Below are 16,384 nucleotides of genomic sequence, written 5' to 3' on the forward strand. Positions count from 1 at the left end.
TGGGATTGTAGCCACACATGGGGGTCTTTCAAGAAGCATTTTCAAAAAGCAGTGATTTGTCTGCCAAAACATTGTGAATAATATGATGTCCTCTTTGTTCTTGCTGTTATTCTGCCAGGCACAATCACTCAAAAATAAGCACCAAGCTTTTCCCAGTCTCTGAACTCTATGGGAAAACCAAAAAAGGGAGAAAACCCTCCTCCTTCCTTAGTGCTTTTAAATATTGTGACTCTTTCCTAGCATTTATGTTCTCATCACGCAATAACAGCCTGCTCCGCCCAGTGAGACTCTGGTCTCCTTTGTCTGATGTGCCACACAGGCATTTGTGCACATGGGATTTATAATTTACCACTGCCCTGACACTGAACCTGTGCAGCCCCATTTCTGCCGCTTTCCATGGCAGAGCATTAGCTGGAGCTCCTGTTTCCAGCAGTGTCATCTGAAGCCGCTCAGATGGTCACTGTCACCGTGGCATATCCAACCTTCACACGGCTGCAGGATGCTCATCACAGCAGGACAGCCACCGCCAGCTCCGAGGTGACAGTGCTGCCCTGGGGCTAGTTCTATTGCTGATACAGGTCTTTTTAAGCCAAAACGGTTTTCAATGTTTTTCCAGTACTTTTCTGTTAGGAAACAGTCTTGCCTGGCACTGGTTTCAAGGACTGTGTGAGAGAAAGGGGGGTGGGTTGGTTGGTTTGGGTTTTGGTTTTGTTTGTTTAAAAAAGCACACTCCTAAACCCCCAAGAGGACCTTGATACACTGAGGCTGGTGTCACTCACAGCTTTGTGAGGCTTTGCTTTTCCTGAAATTTTTGTTCCACTGTGGTTTTTGCTCTGTCTCCTTCTGTGTATTCCCTTAGTGATGGGAAAAAAAGATGGTCAGAGGTTGCCCGGTCCTTTTCTGATACCAGAAAGTGGGGGGAAGTGCATTTTCTTTTAATATATCTATCTATCTATCTACATAGATATATATACATATATATATATATAGAGAGAGAGAAATGTAAAATCCGTACCTAGATATTGGAAATAAAAGGTGAAAACCATTTAGCTAAAAGCCTCATCTGGATCTTCTCGCATCAGCAGACCCCAGCGACCACCAGCAGTCAGAGGGGAGCTGCACCTTCTTATCTTGTGCAGTTTTTAACAGGGGGGCTCAAAGGCCGCTCTGGTTTGCAACACTGGCCAGATTTCTGCAGCTGGGATCGATCGGCTTCAGGGAGGCTGGAGGGGAGCTGACGTGCTATTGAGGAAATACAAAGCTGCAGCAAATTGTAATGACTGTGTTAGATACAACAACAAAAGCCCAGTCGAGCATGGGATAGGGAGAGCCCATCTTACCATGTCCTCAATCCATGTGGTGGGAGTTGCTCTGCAACCTGGCTTAAAGCACTCAGAGCAGTTTTACCTCCTCTGTTTCACTGCAATTCCATCATTGCTTTATCCAAGACAAGCAGTTCTCCTTTCTGACATGCGGTGAACACGTGTATTTCTGCACAGCAGAGAGGAAAGGCGAGACAGAGATAGTGAAATGCAGAAGTGTCTGTCTTACTGGAGCAAGGAAGGATTTCAAGTTGGTCAACCACTTTATTCCAGTTTCACATCTTAACTGACTAACTTGCAGTTTATAGCTAAGTGAGGGGGTCTGCGGTAGCCGCTGCTGAAGGGATATTTCTGAGTGATGGTAGTGAGTACATCCCTCTTGGCGACACTGAAAGAACACGAAGTGCTGAGGTTGCAGTTTATTCTGAGGCTGCAGCACATGTGCTGGGCTTGGTACCTCAAAGGCCCAGAGAGCCACAGGAGAGGAGGATCCTCCTCCTACTTGCCATGCTTGCCTTCCTCCTCTGCTGTGTCAAGAGTGTTCCTGTTAAGCAGAAAGGAGAAAGGTGAATTTGTCTTCAAAACAATTCTGACATCTCCTTTCACAATGTTCTCCTTGAGCTTCAGCTCTTCAGAGATATTTTTGGCCAGCGACTGTTGCAAAGATGGCTCGCTGAGTAGGCCTCAGACTGTTCTTGGTACAAGTCTACATTAGTTTTTCAACATAGATTGAAGCAACTAGCTCAGGTTCCTTGGGCATGGGTATTCACTGGCAGTGGGAGGGAGATTCATTGACACTTCTGGCTTGCAAAGGGATCAGGAACTAAAGGATGACCTCCCTGTCTGATCTTTCCGCTCCAAATCCAGTTACAGGAAAAAATTATCCTTGATCAATAACCTAAGTCAAAAGCGTCAGTTTTCCTCTTGAAATTTGCTTTAGTTTCTAATAGCCAAGGGCAAGGATGCTAATGGCTTAGAGCAAATGCCTTCCTGCAGTCATAAATTCTGCTTCTTGGGGGATAAAGGATATGGAGGATGATAAACAATCTCAAAATTCCTGCTTTCTTTTACTTTAAGTGAAAAATGCTACTCTATTGAGTCAGCTGGAGTCAGCCACATCAATCTCTGTGGTGATTTTTTCCATCCGTTGTATCCAACAAGCCATCAATATCATCCCTAAATAAATGTTTCATTAAGAAATGCAGACAGAAATGGGAGGCAGCAATTATTTGACTACTTTAGAGTTGGAACATTTCACCCAGCATCTTCCAGGAAAAGAAAGACTAAGGTGTGACCTCCATATCACTTAACCTGGAGATCTTTCTTAAGCCAAAGCCCAGCTGATGCTTCATCCTCAGCTCTTGGGGTTTTTTTACTGACGAGCATCGCAGGCACAGTCTCCTTCCAAGAGAAAGCTTCATCCAGACATACTCCTCTAGCAATGGGTCACAGCATGTCACTAGGAACAGGGAAGTCCACTTTGACCATAATGATGCTAATGTCTGGGGGGAGTGTTTCAAAAAGAAGCCCAGACAGACTTCCTCTTCTCCAGCCGTATGGTCCATTATGTGCTAACTACTGTCTTGAGTTAAGCGATGGGGCACAGCTGTGGTTTTCTTAAAGCATGTTATTAACACCATCAGCATGACCACTCACACTCAAAAGGCATCCTGTTGCTTAACCATGAGAGAAAGCACCCTGATTTTTTTTCCTCCAACACCTGGTGTAAGAAACAGAAAAATAAAATTATTTTGAGGCAATGGACTGAAAGTTGCCTGTCAGTGGAGTGTGTGGTGGCAATCTGTTGAGGAGGGCACAAAACAGTGCTGCAGTCTAGCCCTTCACTGTGTTAGGTCCCAGATCAAAGGAAAATATAGGGATTACTTACATCTGCTAGGTCATATGATGTTGCAAATAAGGACAGGTCATGAAACCACCTGGTGACTTTGTCTCATGCTTTCAAGTTTTATTTTTTACATCACTAGGCATGCATCACTTAGCATGCCGTTTTGGGCTGGATAGATGCTGCCATGTGTGACCAGTGCTTCAGAGCTTGGCTGCAGCTCTAAGTATAAACATAACCCCATCCCAGGCAGAAAAGTTGCTAAGATGATGGTCTTTCAGTGTAATCTTTTTTGCTCTTGCATGTCTCCTTGTTAAACCAGACCTCTCGTATACTTTGTGGCATGATTGCCTGCACAGAAGCAAACACCCAGTCATAAATACTGAGATTTAGCATTTTGTACTGACCTTTGAAATATTTAAATGAGAAAGCTCTCTGCAGTAATCTTTGAAAACAGATCACCACATTGTGTGAAGACAGCAATTTTCCCCTCCAAAATCAAATGATCTGAGAAAAAATCAGAAAGATGATGTGGAAGAACTACAGTGAATTCACTCTTTAAAAAATGGTTTTATAGTTTGATATTCTCTTACCAAGATCTGAATAGCATATTCAGATAATAGCTGAATATAAATGCTAGATATAATTGCTAGATAGAAATGCTGAGAATGAGTAATCAGCAAAATGTACTCTTAGGCTTGCCCAGACATGCATTCTAAAAGGAGATTATTGCTATAAAACATTTTACGCTTAATCATTTGTGCTTTCAGTTCTTGGAGGCTGCTTGACAAAATTTTAAAAATCAGTAAATAACTGAGAAGCCAGCTCACAAGCAAGCTCAGAAAGAGAGTGCAATTGAAGTCTTTAGTAGTCATTATGTACCTGGAGATTACCCTCATCATCATCACCACCATCACTCTAGGTGAGCTGGCGATGATGTGATCACCGCTCATGGTTTCTTCCCTTATTGTTTCCAACAGCTGGAATAATTTTCTGCCATAGCTTTGTTATGGCAATCTTGTTCCTTCCATTCTTTCCTTGCCACTCCTTGCCTTCAAACAGCCTTAGGTGCAATGGTCAATGCTGTTGCATGGTACCTAAAATAATGAGGAAGGTGCAAATGTGCACCACTGCATCAGGCCAGACCTCTCCTGGTCAAATCGATCCTCTCGTGAGTTCATGCAGCTGCCAATATCTGGGCCTGCCCCCCTACCAAGTTCCTTAGTGTTCCACAACCACCTAAGAAGCTGCTGAGGAGGACATCAGCCTCAGTTGGGCCCTGAGGTTTATTATCAGGACAAAACCCTAATAAACATTGGCCTTCCTGCAGAGTGAATTGGTTCTGGTGGCGTGGTCAGAACGTGCTGTGCTGCTAGGGAGCCTGTGATGGTCTTTGCAGATGAAACATCACTAGAAAAAGTCTCATCTTGCCTTGGTTTAAGTTGAATATAGTTGTAAAGTAAGCAGACAGATCTGGCCCAAAAATCCCTGCAAAGGAGCATTTTTGCCAGTTTTCATGAAGTTTTGGGGCATGTGTCCAAGCAGGGCAAAGGGCTTAAAAGTACCTGTCCCAACATTTCCTGGCCCTTTGTTCAGTAGGCCTTTAGAAGCAGTTAAAGTTCTGTACTGCTTTCAACCCTTGAACCCTTGCTCGAACCCAGCAACTTGCTCGAACCCTTTTTTAATATTTTTTTAAAGTCATCCAAATTCAGGTCTTTTGGAGTAAAGGCCAGCATCCCGAATCTAATTATAAATATGGAAAGGCAAAAATTGCACATGCAGAACCATTATCCTGTGAGATCCATATGTACGTTGTCACAACACAAAATAGTTTTTATTCCTGCATCTTAGGCTGGAGTTGGGATGTTCAAAAGGTTAAGAAGCCAGCTGCCCTGTTCTTCCTTCCTTCCTCAGCAACACAAGGCCATGAGAGGAGGTCAAAAGATTATTCTGGTTTTTTGTTATTCTTAATCTAATTCTTCAGTGGAAATGGACACTTTTTATTGAATCCTTTTATTTAATTGGTGCTGCTGGAAAGCTAATTCATGTCCCACAAGTAGTTAGAAAAGCTTGGTTGTTTTCCTTTTTATTGGAGTTTAATGTTTGCTCGGGTGAAGGGTGGCGCACAAGTCTGCTGATGATCTTGACCTACTGCTGCGCCCACCCTGCTCAATGCACTCTGGTACACGGGGGTGACAAAATTAGCATTCTCCCTCCTCACTTGTGTGGGGTAGCTCAGCACCCTGCACGTTGCTACAGATGATTTTCACCTTGTCTCAGAGTATCTGTGCCTTGTCTGTCATCAGACATCTCTTGTTAAAGATGGGTTGCTTCTGCCTCATCTACTGATTGCTCTGTGACTGGTGATGGAGCATCCTGAGGGGCAGAAGCTTTGCTGCAGATAAACGCAGAGAAACCCCCAAGCCTCTCTACTTCTATGACATGTTGATAGCTGTGGAAAATCTGCCAATGTGAGCCTTTAAACTCCATTCCTGGTGGCACAGAGCCAAGTCAGATACAAGTGATCTTCTCAGCCTACCTCTCTACCCTCCCTGGTCATCGGCCTCTGTTAGTTGCTTGCATTTTGGACAGCCAGAGGGGGTAGAGCAATATTGCAGTAACAGCTGTAATAACCTCAAATGACCCCAGTTTCGCTCCCAAGCACACGGCATTGGGGTTTTTCTCCCCCAGAGTCATTTCCAAGCACAACCCCTTAAGACTGAGCTGAAAAGCCCCGCTGAGAGATGGCTCTGCTCCCGGAGTGCCCGTCCCTCCCCACGCAGCCACCCACTCCATCTGTCTCACAGATCGATTTTCCCTCCTGAAAGCCAAGCGCTGCCTGCAGACCTGCTCAGATGGGTGCTGGCGAGGAAGCGAGGGAAAACAAAAGGGAGAAATAAGGTTTTGACTCTAGGCACTGAAGGCAATTGTCGTATATTTTTTCCTTTGAAACCCAAGTGGGAGTTGGCTGGGATCTGTCAAGCTGGGAGTTCTCACACATTTGGTAAATATTTAGTGTCTGATTCACCACTGAATCACTCCATTATTTTTTTGGCTCTATTCAGAGGAACTCCTCTGTCAGTGGGATAAAGCCAGGCATCTGAGGTCCTCTCACCTTCTAGTTTTAGCATCTCACAGTCATGTGTGCCTGTCCTCACAGTCCCCAATCAGGAAAGGGAGACAATGTCCTCCCTGTCCAGCAGAGAGACTTGGAGGCACAACAGTCACAGGCACCAGAGGACACTCTGATCCTAAATCAAAAACTGACCAAAAGCTCCGGCCATGAGCTGGTGAGACCCTGACATGATTCTGAAGGGTCCACATGTAGCAGACAGTGGTACACATGCAGCATCGCAGCCTCTCTCATGGGACTTGCCGTGCTGTAGATGCCCCTTGGTGCGCGGGCGGCTGTACACTGCTGCATGGTGATCATTTAATAGCTGCACTAGTTGTCTTCCTATACCTGGGAGACCTTTTGAGGTGAGGCAAGAGGAGCATATTTCCCTTCAGAGGTGGCCGCAGTCAGTGTTTTGCACATACAGATTTCTGTTTTCATCGCAGGTGGAAGACAGCATGATGGATGTGTACGATTTTGTGTACGAGGAGGTGAGGAGGAACTCCTCCAGCTTCAGGAGGCATGAGCTGACTGCCATCCACGAAGCAGTAAGTTGTCTTTCAGCCTTAGCAGAAAGCCTTGCCCTGGGGAATCTTCCTGGTGGTTTCAGCAGGCTGGGGCTGACACCTGTGCTCTGCCTCGTGGATGCTGCAATGCCATTTTCCCTTGGGAACCGACTCCTCCAGCCCGCTGTGAAGTCTGCTTTTCCCTTCCTACTCTTCCTTTCCCAGGTTTGACCAACCAGATCATCAACAGGAAAAAAGGGTCACCTACCTGAGCATCACTCTGGTGCAAGATCTTCAAAGCTTCCGCACTGTAGCTGATATATATACAGGGTGTTTCAAAGAGATGGACCAAATTTGAAATCACTACTGCTTTGAAATTAGGTCCATCTTTTTGAAACACCTTGTATATTGTCTGTCTTAGCAGACCCTCTGCCACGCTCCCTATCTGTAGTATGAGAAAGTGGATATACACCTCTCTGGTGTCCCTGGTCAGGTAGAGAGAAGGGGGGAATTCCACATTGTCCAGCAGATGTGAACTTGGTTATTTCTGTTTACCCTTGAGCCTGTGGCTGAGGAGTACTGGAGGCTACGTGGCCTCTTGCAAAGCTGGAGACTGCTAGCAAGCTCCCAAAAAACACCACCCAGGATGCTGTTGGCAACAGGGAACTTCTCTGTAGCTTAGTAGGTGGGCAAGGGTGGTTGCCCAGAGCACAGGGAGGATACTTGCCCTCAAAACCGCAGGAGATGAGTGAGGATGTCCCCTGCGGTAAGAAACTCCCGAGTCCCCGCTGTGTGAAGGAGCTGCATCTGCTCACGCAGCAGGCCCTGTTTGGGTAGTGAGTTCATGGCACACAGCGGGGCTGGACGGGAAGGTCAGCTCCACTCGCATGTTTCCAGACACCTCTCACACAACTCCCTTTATCATTCTGTGTTTTCTTAAGACATTGTAACAAGTACTTTCCGAAGCTGCTTTCATCTGTGTTTCTCAAAATGCAGAAAAAGGCAAATGTTTCTCATTGCAACAATGGTGGTGGCCCTTAGAGGCATGACCAGGCATGGTGGTCCTTGCTCTGCAGGTTTGTCGAGCAGCACACCCAGAGTCCCCCTTGGCAAGGAGAACCAGGCATGAAACCCAGCTTCATCGGTTGCTTATTTTCACCACTTTAATTGATGGAGAAACAGTCCTTCTACTCCTATTTTTTTTCCCATTCTGCTAGAGCTCCAGCTGGCCAATTGACCTTGGTTATAGGACACCAGCTCCACAGTGGGTGTTGCTGGGGACCTCCCCCAGCCCATAACAAGCACTGGAAACATGAGCCTGTGCATCCCTGGGTTTTCCAGAGCAGCCTCTGTGAGACATGGTGTGACCATGAAGGAAGGGCATGGCCCCAGCCCAGGGCAGCAGTCCTGGAGGAGCATGGGCAAGTTTGGGGCCAGATCCAAACCTCTCCTCCAAATATAACCTCCACTGCTGCAGTTGTTGCTGCCGTGCCTGCATGGTTCACCCTTTGCAGCCCTGGTTGTACAGCCCTGGCTAGGCCAGCAGGGAGAAAGGGTGGCCCATGGCCAGCACCTCCTGCCGCAGCAGTGGCAGCGAAGCGAGAGCCCCGGCAGGCGGCTGGCAGGCTTCTCCCTCTCTTCCAGTTCCTGTGCTGTGGGAAGCGCTCTCCATTTGGGGACACAACCAACGTTGAGCACAAGACGTGCCCATCCGGCCAGATACACAATGCAGTGCAGGTAAGGGAAAGATTTCTTCCACCCCACGCTGGGGTTCTGCTGCTACTTGCTACCCATTAAAACCTCACTGGTGTTTATGTGTTAATGGGAGTTGTGGCTTTTTCGTGGTTTGGGGTTGCTAAGTGTTGGGGTTTGTTTTGTTGGGGTTTTGTTGGTTCAATAAGGAGGCGTCTCACCTGCTGGAGGAGCCTTGGTGGATCAGAGGGTCTCAGACCTGCAGATGCTGTTACCTTCGCAGCCCTAGAAAGCCTTCAAAACGCTTGAGTTTGCAGCCTGTTGCTTCCCTCCAGCTTCCTCCTCATCTCCTGCGCATGCACAGTGTGAGATATCACAGCCATGTGTCTGAGCTCAAAAAGCCGTCGGACTTTTCCACATAACACTAGTTTCTGAGGCTTAAAAAGTGTCCCACTAGCAGCAAATGTGCAATTTGCTGTAATTCCTTTTTCCCAGTGCGTTAAATAGGCATTAAAATGAGAAAATCGTGAAGCAAGATGATGATGCCCAGCAGTAGCTTCATCAGGTATACTTCATTCCTCCTCTTTGCAGTAGTAAGGCTAACAGAGAAGCCACCAGTATGAGGCTACCTCTGTGCTGAGGCTGCAATGTAGACTTCATACCCTCTTAGCAAATCTATTGTATGATTATTTTTCTTCCACTGGAGTAGCCAAATCAGCTGAAGTATGTTGCTACAGCTATACAAAAATGTTGTTAGGTGAAAATGTCAAGTGCTAACAGGACATCATGATGCGCAGGCACGCGTCTGCCCACGGGGCAGCATTGCAAAGCACTCCTCTGGGAACGCCACATCTCAAAGCAGAGTCGAGTTTGTCTCAAAGAACAGGAAGGGAGAGCAGAGCAAAACTGAGCACTGTATGGGTGACTCTGTTCCTCCCCTGCTAATGGTTTGCATTTCCTCCAGTTGCAAGCTGGGAACGTGGGTGGGAGGATGCATTTTGCAACCTGGGGAACCGCAGTTTGGTAACTGTAATACATTCACTCTCTGGCTTTGAGCGCTCTTACCTCGCTCTGAAAAGCACTTCATCAAGGGCATGCTCTTGCATTTTTTAAATGGCTGTCTTGGCTAACACTTCCTGGATTTCCCTGGGGCTGCTGGCATGCTTAAGGCTAATGTATATTAATGCTTGAAACACCTTGTGAAATTGAGCTGTTCATTAGTATCTTTGGGGAATGTATTTAACATTATGATGTGCTCTGCTTTTCCATCTTTTCATTGCACTCTTTCAGTTTCCCACTGAGTGGAAACAAAAAGCTTGTGCATGACCATGCTTACCTGTGTACCTGCATGGCCGCCACAGTCCAAAGAGCATCATACCAAGAAAATTGTAGGCATATTGTAGAAACAGAAAATATACCACAGATGTTTGTCTTCCCAAGTGTCAGCAAGCAGCAGAAAGGAGAGCTGCCCATGGAGCAGCCCAGCTGTGCAATGCTGCATCCCCCTCTTGTCTCTCTTTCTATCTGGGGTGGTGGCCAGTCCTGTTGGGGGCACAAAACCCCCCACTTTGCTGCTGCTGTGCTGCAAGGGCTGTCTCTCTCCTCCCAGGACTGCCTGCAAGAGATCCGGAACTTCCTGAGGAAGCACATGGACTTCGTCTCCACACTCCTGGGTGTCACCATCGGCTTCATGGTAGCTATGTCTGTTCCTGTGCATTTTGGCCCGAAGGGGCAGGCTCCAGCAGGGGAGGCATATCTTAAATTAGCACCCAGAAGCTAAGATTTCAGATTATTTTAGAGACCGGCAGCAGAGAAACAAGTGGTGGTGGATGCCCCCATAGAAATTAAGAAAGAGCCAGGACCTGTCTTGGCTAGGCTAATGGCCGGAGGGGTTTTCTTGCAGGAATAGGCTTGCTGCACAGTTTTTCTGCCCAAACTAGGCATGGCAGCACAGAGCAGTGAGAGCGGGGCTGCAGCAGCATTTGCATTTCACCTGCCCAGACCTGCCTGCACATCTCCTGCAAGCGAGAGGCTATGTCACCTGGAGCAGGGCTTGCACAGCAGGTAGCAAGCCAGCAGCAATTGTGGAAAAGGCGATGCAGGAAAATCTTTCAGGACACTTACTGCCTCTCCTTGCCCAGGACTCACCAGCTGCCTCCTAGTTCAACCTGGGAAGTCGCTTTGTGTGGCTGGGGCTAGAAGGCCTTGAAAGCCAATGAGCACCAGCTGGAGAGCTGGGCAGAAAGGGAAGGTCTCATCCTATTAAGGAGTGCTAACGAACCTCATACAGGTGCATCTCGGGCAGTGGATGGGTGAAGCACGTGAGGAGCAGGCTGCAAAGGAGAGGAGCAAAGCATGTTGTCTGAGCTCCTGAGTGCTGTATTTGGATCTTGCAGAGGCGGGGCAGGATCATCTTCAGAAGATGGCTTCTGTAGAAAGGATCTGTGCTGAATTTGTGAGTCTTATTTTGGGGAGAACAAAAGAAAAAAATGAAATGCTGCAAGAAGGGCATGTCCTGTGGTGAGGGGGCTCGGTGGCTGTGTGGGGACTGTCCCTTCAGAGATGGAGAGTACCACTAATTAAAACAAGCCTGCTTGTATGTCCACCCACTACTTGGCAGAGGTATATCACTGTGATTACCTCTACACAAGGGCCCTGCACATGTGGTAGAGCACGCCAGAAAAGACTGCACACCGGGAGTCTTGTTTTTTCACCATGAAGGGAGGTTGGGTCTGCTGTGATATCTACATGCTGCTCCCCAGCTGGGGTCGCCTTTCCTGACTGAATGTGTAATTGGAGATTGTTTTATTACTCTTGTCCACCTCGGCAAAATTACGGGTTAGAAGACTCTTCTCCATCTAAACAAAACCCAGAGAAACAAACACTACTGTATTTTATACTGCCAGTAGTAAATTAGGAAAACCATCAGGCATTGCTATGGGGCTACAAATGTAAAGTCATGTGTGAATACTTGGTGTCGCCTTCTAATTTTTCTCAGGTACAGGACGAATATCATTGTAGCTATATGCAGACAAAATCAGGAGCATTTTTATTATCTATATCTTTTCTTCACAGCTTGATGCTATAGCCAGATAAGGCGGCTGTCTTTTGAAGCGTCTGTGAGAGGAAATCTCGCTGCACGGTTCACTATTGTGATGGCAGGGTGCAAAGGAAGTGCATGACGAGGGCTACAGCTGCTGATGTCACTGTCCCTTGGCCAGCAATGCACACGTGTCCCCACATCAAACCACAGGCAAAGGCACTTGCACGTTAAGACTGACTCTTAGGAAAGAGCACGTTGTTGCAGCCCTCGTTATCCTTCCCACAGTAGCCTTACCTTTGATATGTTGCCTGTGTAAATCCTGATTTGTGATACAAGGCGGAATATCCCAATACAGAGGAAGCATACTGTCCTCTGCATTCGCTACCATGCAAATGACTGGGGCGGGGTTTGGGTTTTGTTAGGGGTTTTTGTTTTGTTGGGTTTTTTTACTCCAAACAATACATGAGGTTTGTTTTGGTTTTTTCTCCCTATGTTATTTTTGCAATAGGCTATTATGAGAGAGATATGTTTGTTCACATAGAGGAATGTTTTTGTGGCAGGAATTTGAAATCTGAATTTCCTGGTTTCATCTCGTTTCTTGGCATTTTTAGGACCAGGTTTGAACTGTACTATGTTAATTCCAATCAGATGTTTTAACCACATGTTGTGGGTTTTTTTCTCCCATGTTGGAATTGGTGTTCACCGTTTTACTGAAAAACAGCTCTGTTTTAAGAAAAAAGTGACATCCTGATACATAAATTCAGAAGTGCCAAGTAGAGTAACAGGGAACATTTATGATTGCTTATTTGCACAGATGTAGCATCATAATCAGTTCAGTATTTAATTGTGTGCCCATCTCATTTATTTCCTTTTAGGTTTATGGGATGATTCTCACTTCGTTCCTCTGGTTTTCCATCCACTTCAACAGCAACCTGGACCGTAAAGGCAAATACATCCTGTGAGAAAGGTAGAAAGCCACTGCCTGGGCATCCCTACCAGGTAGAGCCAGCTCTTGGTGCAGGAAGAAGTCTGAAGTCACCCACAAAATCCCCTGGGAAGGTGTTGTGTGGGGGCAGGCGGTGGGACGTACGTCACGCATTTCCCCTTCCTGCACTACTGGCTGTCGTGCATTTCTGAGCTGGTCAGGGTGGACGATGCTCTGCAGAGAAGTCCCACATCTTCGCCAAAAATAGGCAAGGACTGAGACATGTACCTGGGCTTGGAGACGCAGATCCCCTCACTAGGGGACACAGGTGCTGTAGCTCCATAAGCAGGACACAAACAGCCCCTTGTGGGGTGGGTGGGGGAAATCAGAGAGAAAAGCCTACTAAAAATCACAGCATTAAACCAAACTTCTCCTGCACCATCATCTAAGCAGTTCCCCGTGACCCCAAGGATGCCATGTTACGAGGAAGATGGCTTTAGATCACAGCCCAGGACCAATCTTGTGCTGTCAGCAAGTACAAAGACACGAAGTGTGTCATTTCTGATGGGAAATGTGCTCTCCTAGCTTGGACATTCATAATGATTGACTTTGGGCATGTTTCTGATCATGCGTGAGTATGTAGGCATCCAATGACCATCAACTGTTTTTCCCCTGTTTTCAAATATTGACAGATTTACAGAGCTTTTAGTAGAGATCAGGAAAAAAATCAGTGCATGAGCTTTTAAACAAATGACCAGCAGAAGGACATATCCCCTCTGTTACTCCTCCATGCTAATGCAATACACCATTATTTTTTAATTCTTAGGATTTAGTCAACCTCTGAGGGCATGATACCACACTGATTTCATAGGGGCTTGTTCAACTTCCAGCCTTAGCTCTGTGTTTATCTAGCTTTACTAACCCACTGTGCTGTTGTGCAGTACAAAGGGACTTTGATATTACACAGGACTGAAGTTTAAATCTGTAAGAGAACAGGACTGATCTCCAGCCAAGTCAAACAATACAACATCCAACTGCACGTCCTCTTTACATCACCTTATCAATAACAAACAGAAATCTAAAAAGCCTCAATCGGCTGAAGAATTCAGCTCTCCATCTAGCTCAAACAACGGCTCCCTGGTGTGCTTTGCCCTCATTGCAAAAAGGCAGAGTGACTTCTGAGCTGAAACCCATCACTGCAACAGATTTAACACCTGCTGTAATCTATATGACTATGTGAAATGTCTGTTGAAGCAACAACAGCTTTCACCCCTCTCCTTCACTGTGGCTTTTAGACATGAAAACAGTAAATAGCAGCTGTTTATTAAGATGAACATGGAAACCCCCATACTGATGTTCAGGACTGGTCCTAGTACTCATCTGTGGACTTGCTACATGTACAAGAACAGCAGTACAGCCTACAGCACCTTCCCTATTTTGGTTAGCATTTTAACATGGCTGCAAATATCTTGCATTGGAAAGAACTATGTTGAGGAAGGGGAAAGGGCTGTTGCTCCCAATCCCTCTACCTTGGGACCAGTGGAGCTTCACCATTGACTTTGCTGGAAGCAGGATCAAATTCAGGCTGCTCCAAGTGTTACTCAAGCTACCTCTTGGCAGTCACCAACATGCCTCAGTCTAGCAGGGATTTAGTGGTGATATACACTTGCCAACATACCTGCTTTCTAGCAGTAGGGAAAGATTCATTTTTATGTATATATGTACTATAAAGTATATTGCTCTCTGGAGAGAAACAATCTCCCTTGTGAGCTCCAGCTGCTATTGTCCAGGCCACTGCTATTGTTCTTCCTCAGGCCAGCTGGCAGCTCATGTGACTCATGGTTGCTTCAATAAAGATGCATTTCTTGCAAAAGGCCGTCATTCCTTCTCTCTTTCTGCCATGCATGAGGCTGCCTGCATTGCTTGGAGGTATGTGTCATGGAGAGCCTTCGGTAATCCTTTCTGTGCTGGGAAGAGATATTCCCTGGGCAGCTGGTGGTCACCTATCCCAGCAGCACCCAAGAGGGAGAGGATGGTCTTGATCCTTTGGAGGAAAAGGAGCCACTCATCAGCCTTATCCTACCTTTGGCCAGCTGCTGGCAGAGCAGGCATGTACCTTGTGAGGAGTAATGCAAGCAGGGGCAGGAAAAAAAGCTTGAGGACACGTGTAAGCAATAAAGACCAGAGTGTTTATATGAAATAAATCTCTAGTGTTTCACTTTTTAAGCACTAGGTAGTTAAGTTTTGCCCACAGCTCTGTGTTGGCAGGACAACTGATAGTGTCCTACCATGTAAAAAAACACTGGAGATTGAGCAAATCAGTGGAGTGTATGTTATCAGTGTGGGTTACCTGGTTAAACCTCATAAACTTTAAAGTCAGATAGAAAAGACCTCTGTTAAAGCCTCACCACCAGGACTGCTAAAGCTTTGCGTGCTCCTCCTTCCCAGGTCAATTTTTAATGGAAAGGGATGATTAGGGAGAGGAGTAGTGTACATATGATAAAGAAACCTGAAAGTGTATTCTGAAAGTGTATTATATCCCCCTCCCCCAGGTCTCATTTGCCTTGAACCCCTTGTGATCACTGCAACTTCACCAGAAGCAGCAGGTGCCTTTCCAGCACTGGCTGTGCAGGTGTGCATAGCTCCTGTTTTCACACCTCTGTAATGATTTCTGTTGTGGTGGTGGCAGGGATAAGAACATGGCCTGCACCAAATCATCTCACAAGGTGATAATGCATCTGGAGAGTGGTCATTTCTTCTTCCCAATAAGCAGCAAATTGGAAGCATTGTGCAATTTCTTGTCCCAGGGAGCCAGAAGCCCCTTCCTTCCTCTGATAGCCAACTGTGGGTTTAAGGTAGTTTTCTTTCTTTCAAAATACTCCAACAAACTCTAATTAAAGAAAACAAACAAACAAAACCCACTCTTGTTCTACATGTACGCACTGGCCATCTCATGATCTTTATTCCCATTTCACCCACTGCTGGAGTTCCCCTGCATGGAGCAGCAGCCTGAATGAGCGGGTAGCAGAGTGATGCCCAGCCAGACACTGTCCTTTACCAGGGCTGGTGCTGTGGGATCCTGCTGCCCGCAATGGCATCCTGCTGTCCTTTTCAAGAACAGGAAAGCGGATACCTCTGACTCCTCAAATTTTAGAAACCTGTTGCAAAAAAGTGCAGTGTTACCTTGGTGTTTGCAGTTGTAGAAATGGCAGTGCCCAGGATGGAAGCCGAGAGGTGGGTATCTGTCATGAGGGGTTTTTTTACACCTGTGCCAACAAAAAATCCCTGTCCTGCAGTTTGTACTTACTAGTCCCTACTTTGCTGCTTGCTATGGGCAAATTACAGCTCTTGTGTAACCAGAGCAAAACCCCAGGAACCTATTTGTAAGCGCTCCTGAGATTTACCTGGTGTTGAAAGAGCAAGAGAGAGATTTTGTTGGGATAAGAGCACAGAGCTGAATAGTAGAGATGCAAAGCTGGCAGCCAGGATAGGAAACATCTGTGGAGCCAGCGAGCCTTCCCAGGGCTTGCAGAAGCGGAAGCTGGTTGTTACAAGCATGTCAACACTCAAACTGGTAGGAAAGAAATCACTATTTATGCAGCACATGCAGGAGGGAAAAAAAAAAATTAAGAGAGACCAAAGGTGCTAAGTTAAGTATTTAATTGTGAATTGGCTCCATTTTGTTGTCAATTAAGCTCCAACAATTATCAATTAGTTCCACTGAGGTCAACTGGGCAATTGCAGTTTGATCTCTTTATGGATATGAGTTGGCTTGTGCTTGTGAGTTATGCTTTTCCTTTGATTTTAGACAAACCCCCAGTCCTATCCGAAGACACGAGAAGTGGGAGCAGCTTGAGGCCAGGCGATTACCTACAGGGTTCAAGAGCATCAGCCAGTGGTAGTGACAAGAAGCCTTTTGTGCTGCTCGCCATCCTTCA

The 16,384-nt window shown here is 46.3% G+C and overlaps 1 protein-coding gene across 1 annotated transcript in view; it reads left to right on the forward strand.

Moving 5' to 3' along the window:
- Positions 1-14,250, forward strand: part of TSPAN32 (tetraspanin 32) — a 31,150-nt gene extending 16,900 nt beyond the window's left edge. The window contains exons 5-8 of the mRNA XM_065636582.1: positions 6,727-6,828; positions 8,431-8,523; positions 10,088-10,171; positions 12,397-14,250. Of these exons, the coding sequence (XP_065492654.1) occupies positions 6,727-6,828; positions 8,431-8,523; positions 10,088-10,171; positions 12,397-12,483 (366 nt within the window). The 3' untranslated portion in view covers positions 12,484-14,250. The remainder of the gene's footprint in view (positions 1-6,726; positions 6,829-8,430; positions 8,524-10,087; positions 10,172-12,396) is intronic.
- Positions 14,251-16,384: the final 2,134 nt, after the last annotated feature.

Source organism: Caloenas nicobarica, chromosome 5 (genome assembly GCF_036013445.1).
Source record: "Caloenas nicobarica isolate bCalNic1 chromosome 5, bCalNic1.hap1, whole genome shotgun sequence".
Taxonomy (NCBI): Eukaryota; Metazoa; Chordata; class Aves; order Columbiformes; family Columbidae; genus Caloenas; species Caloenas nicobarica.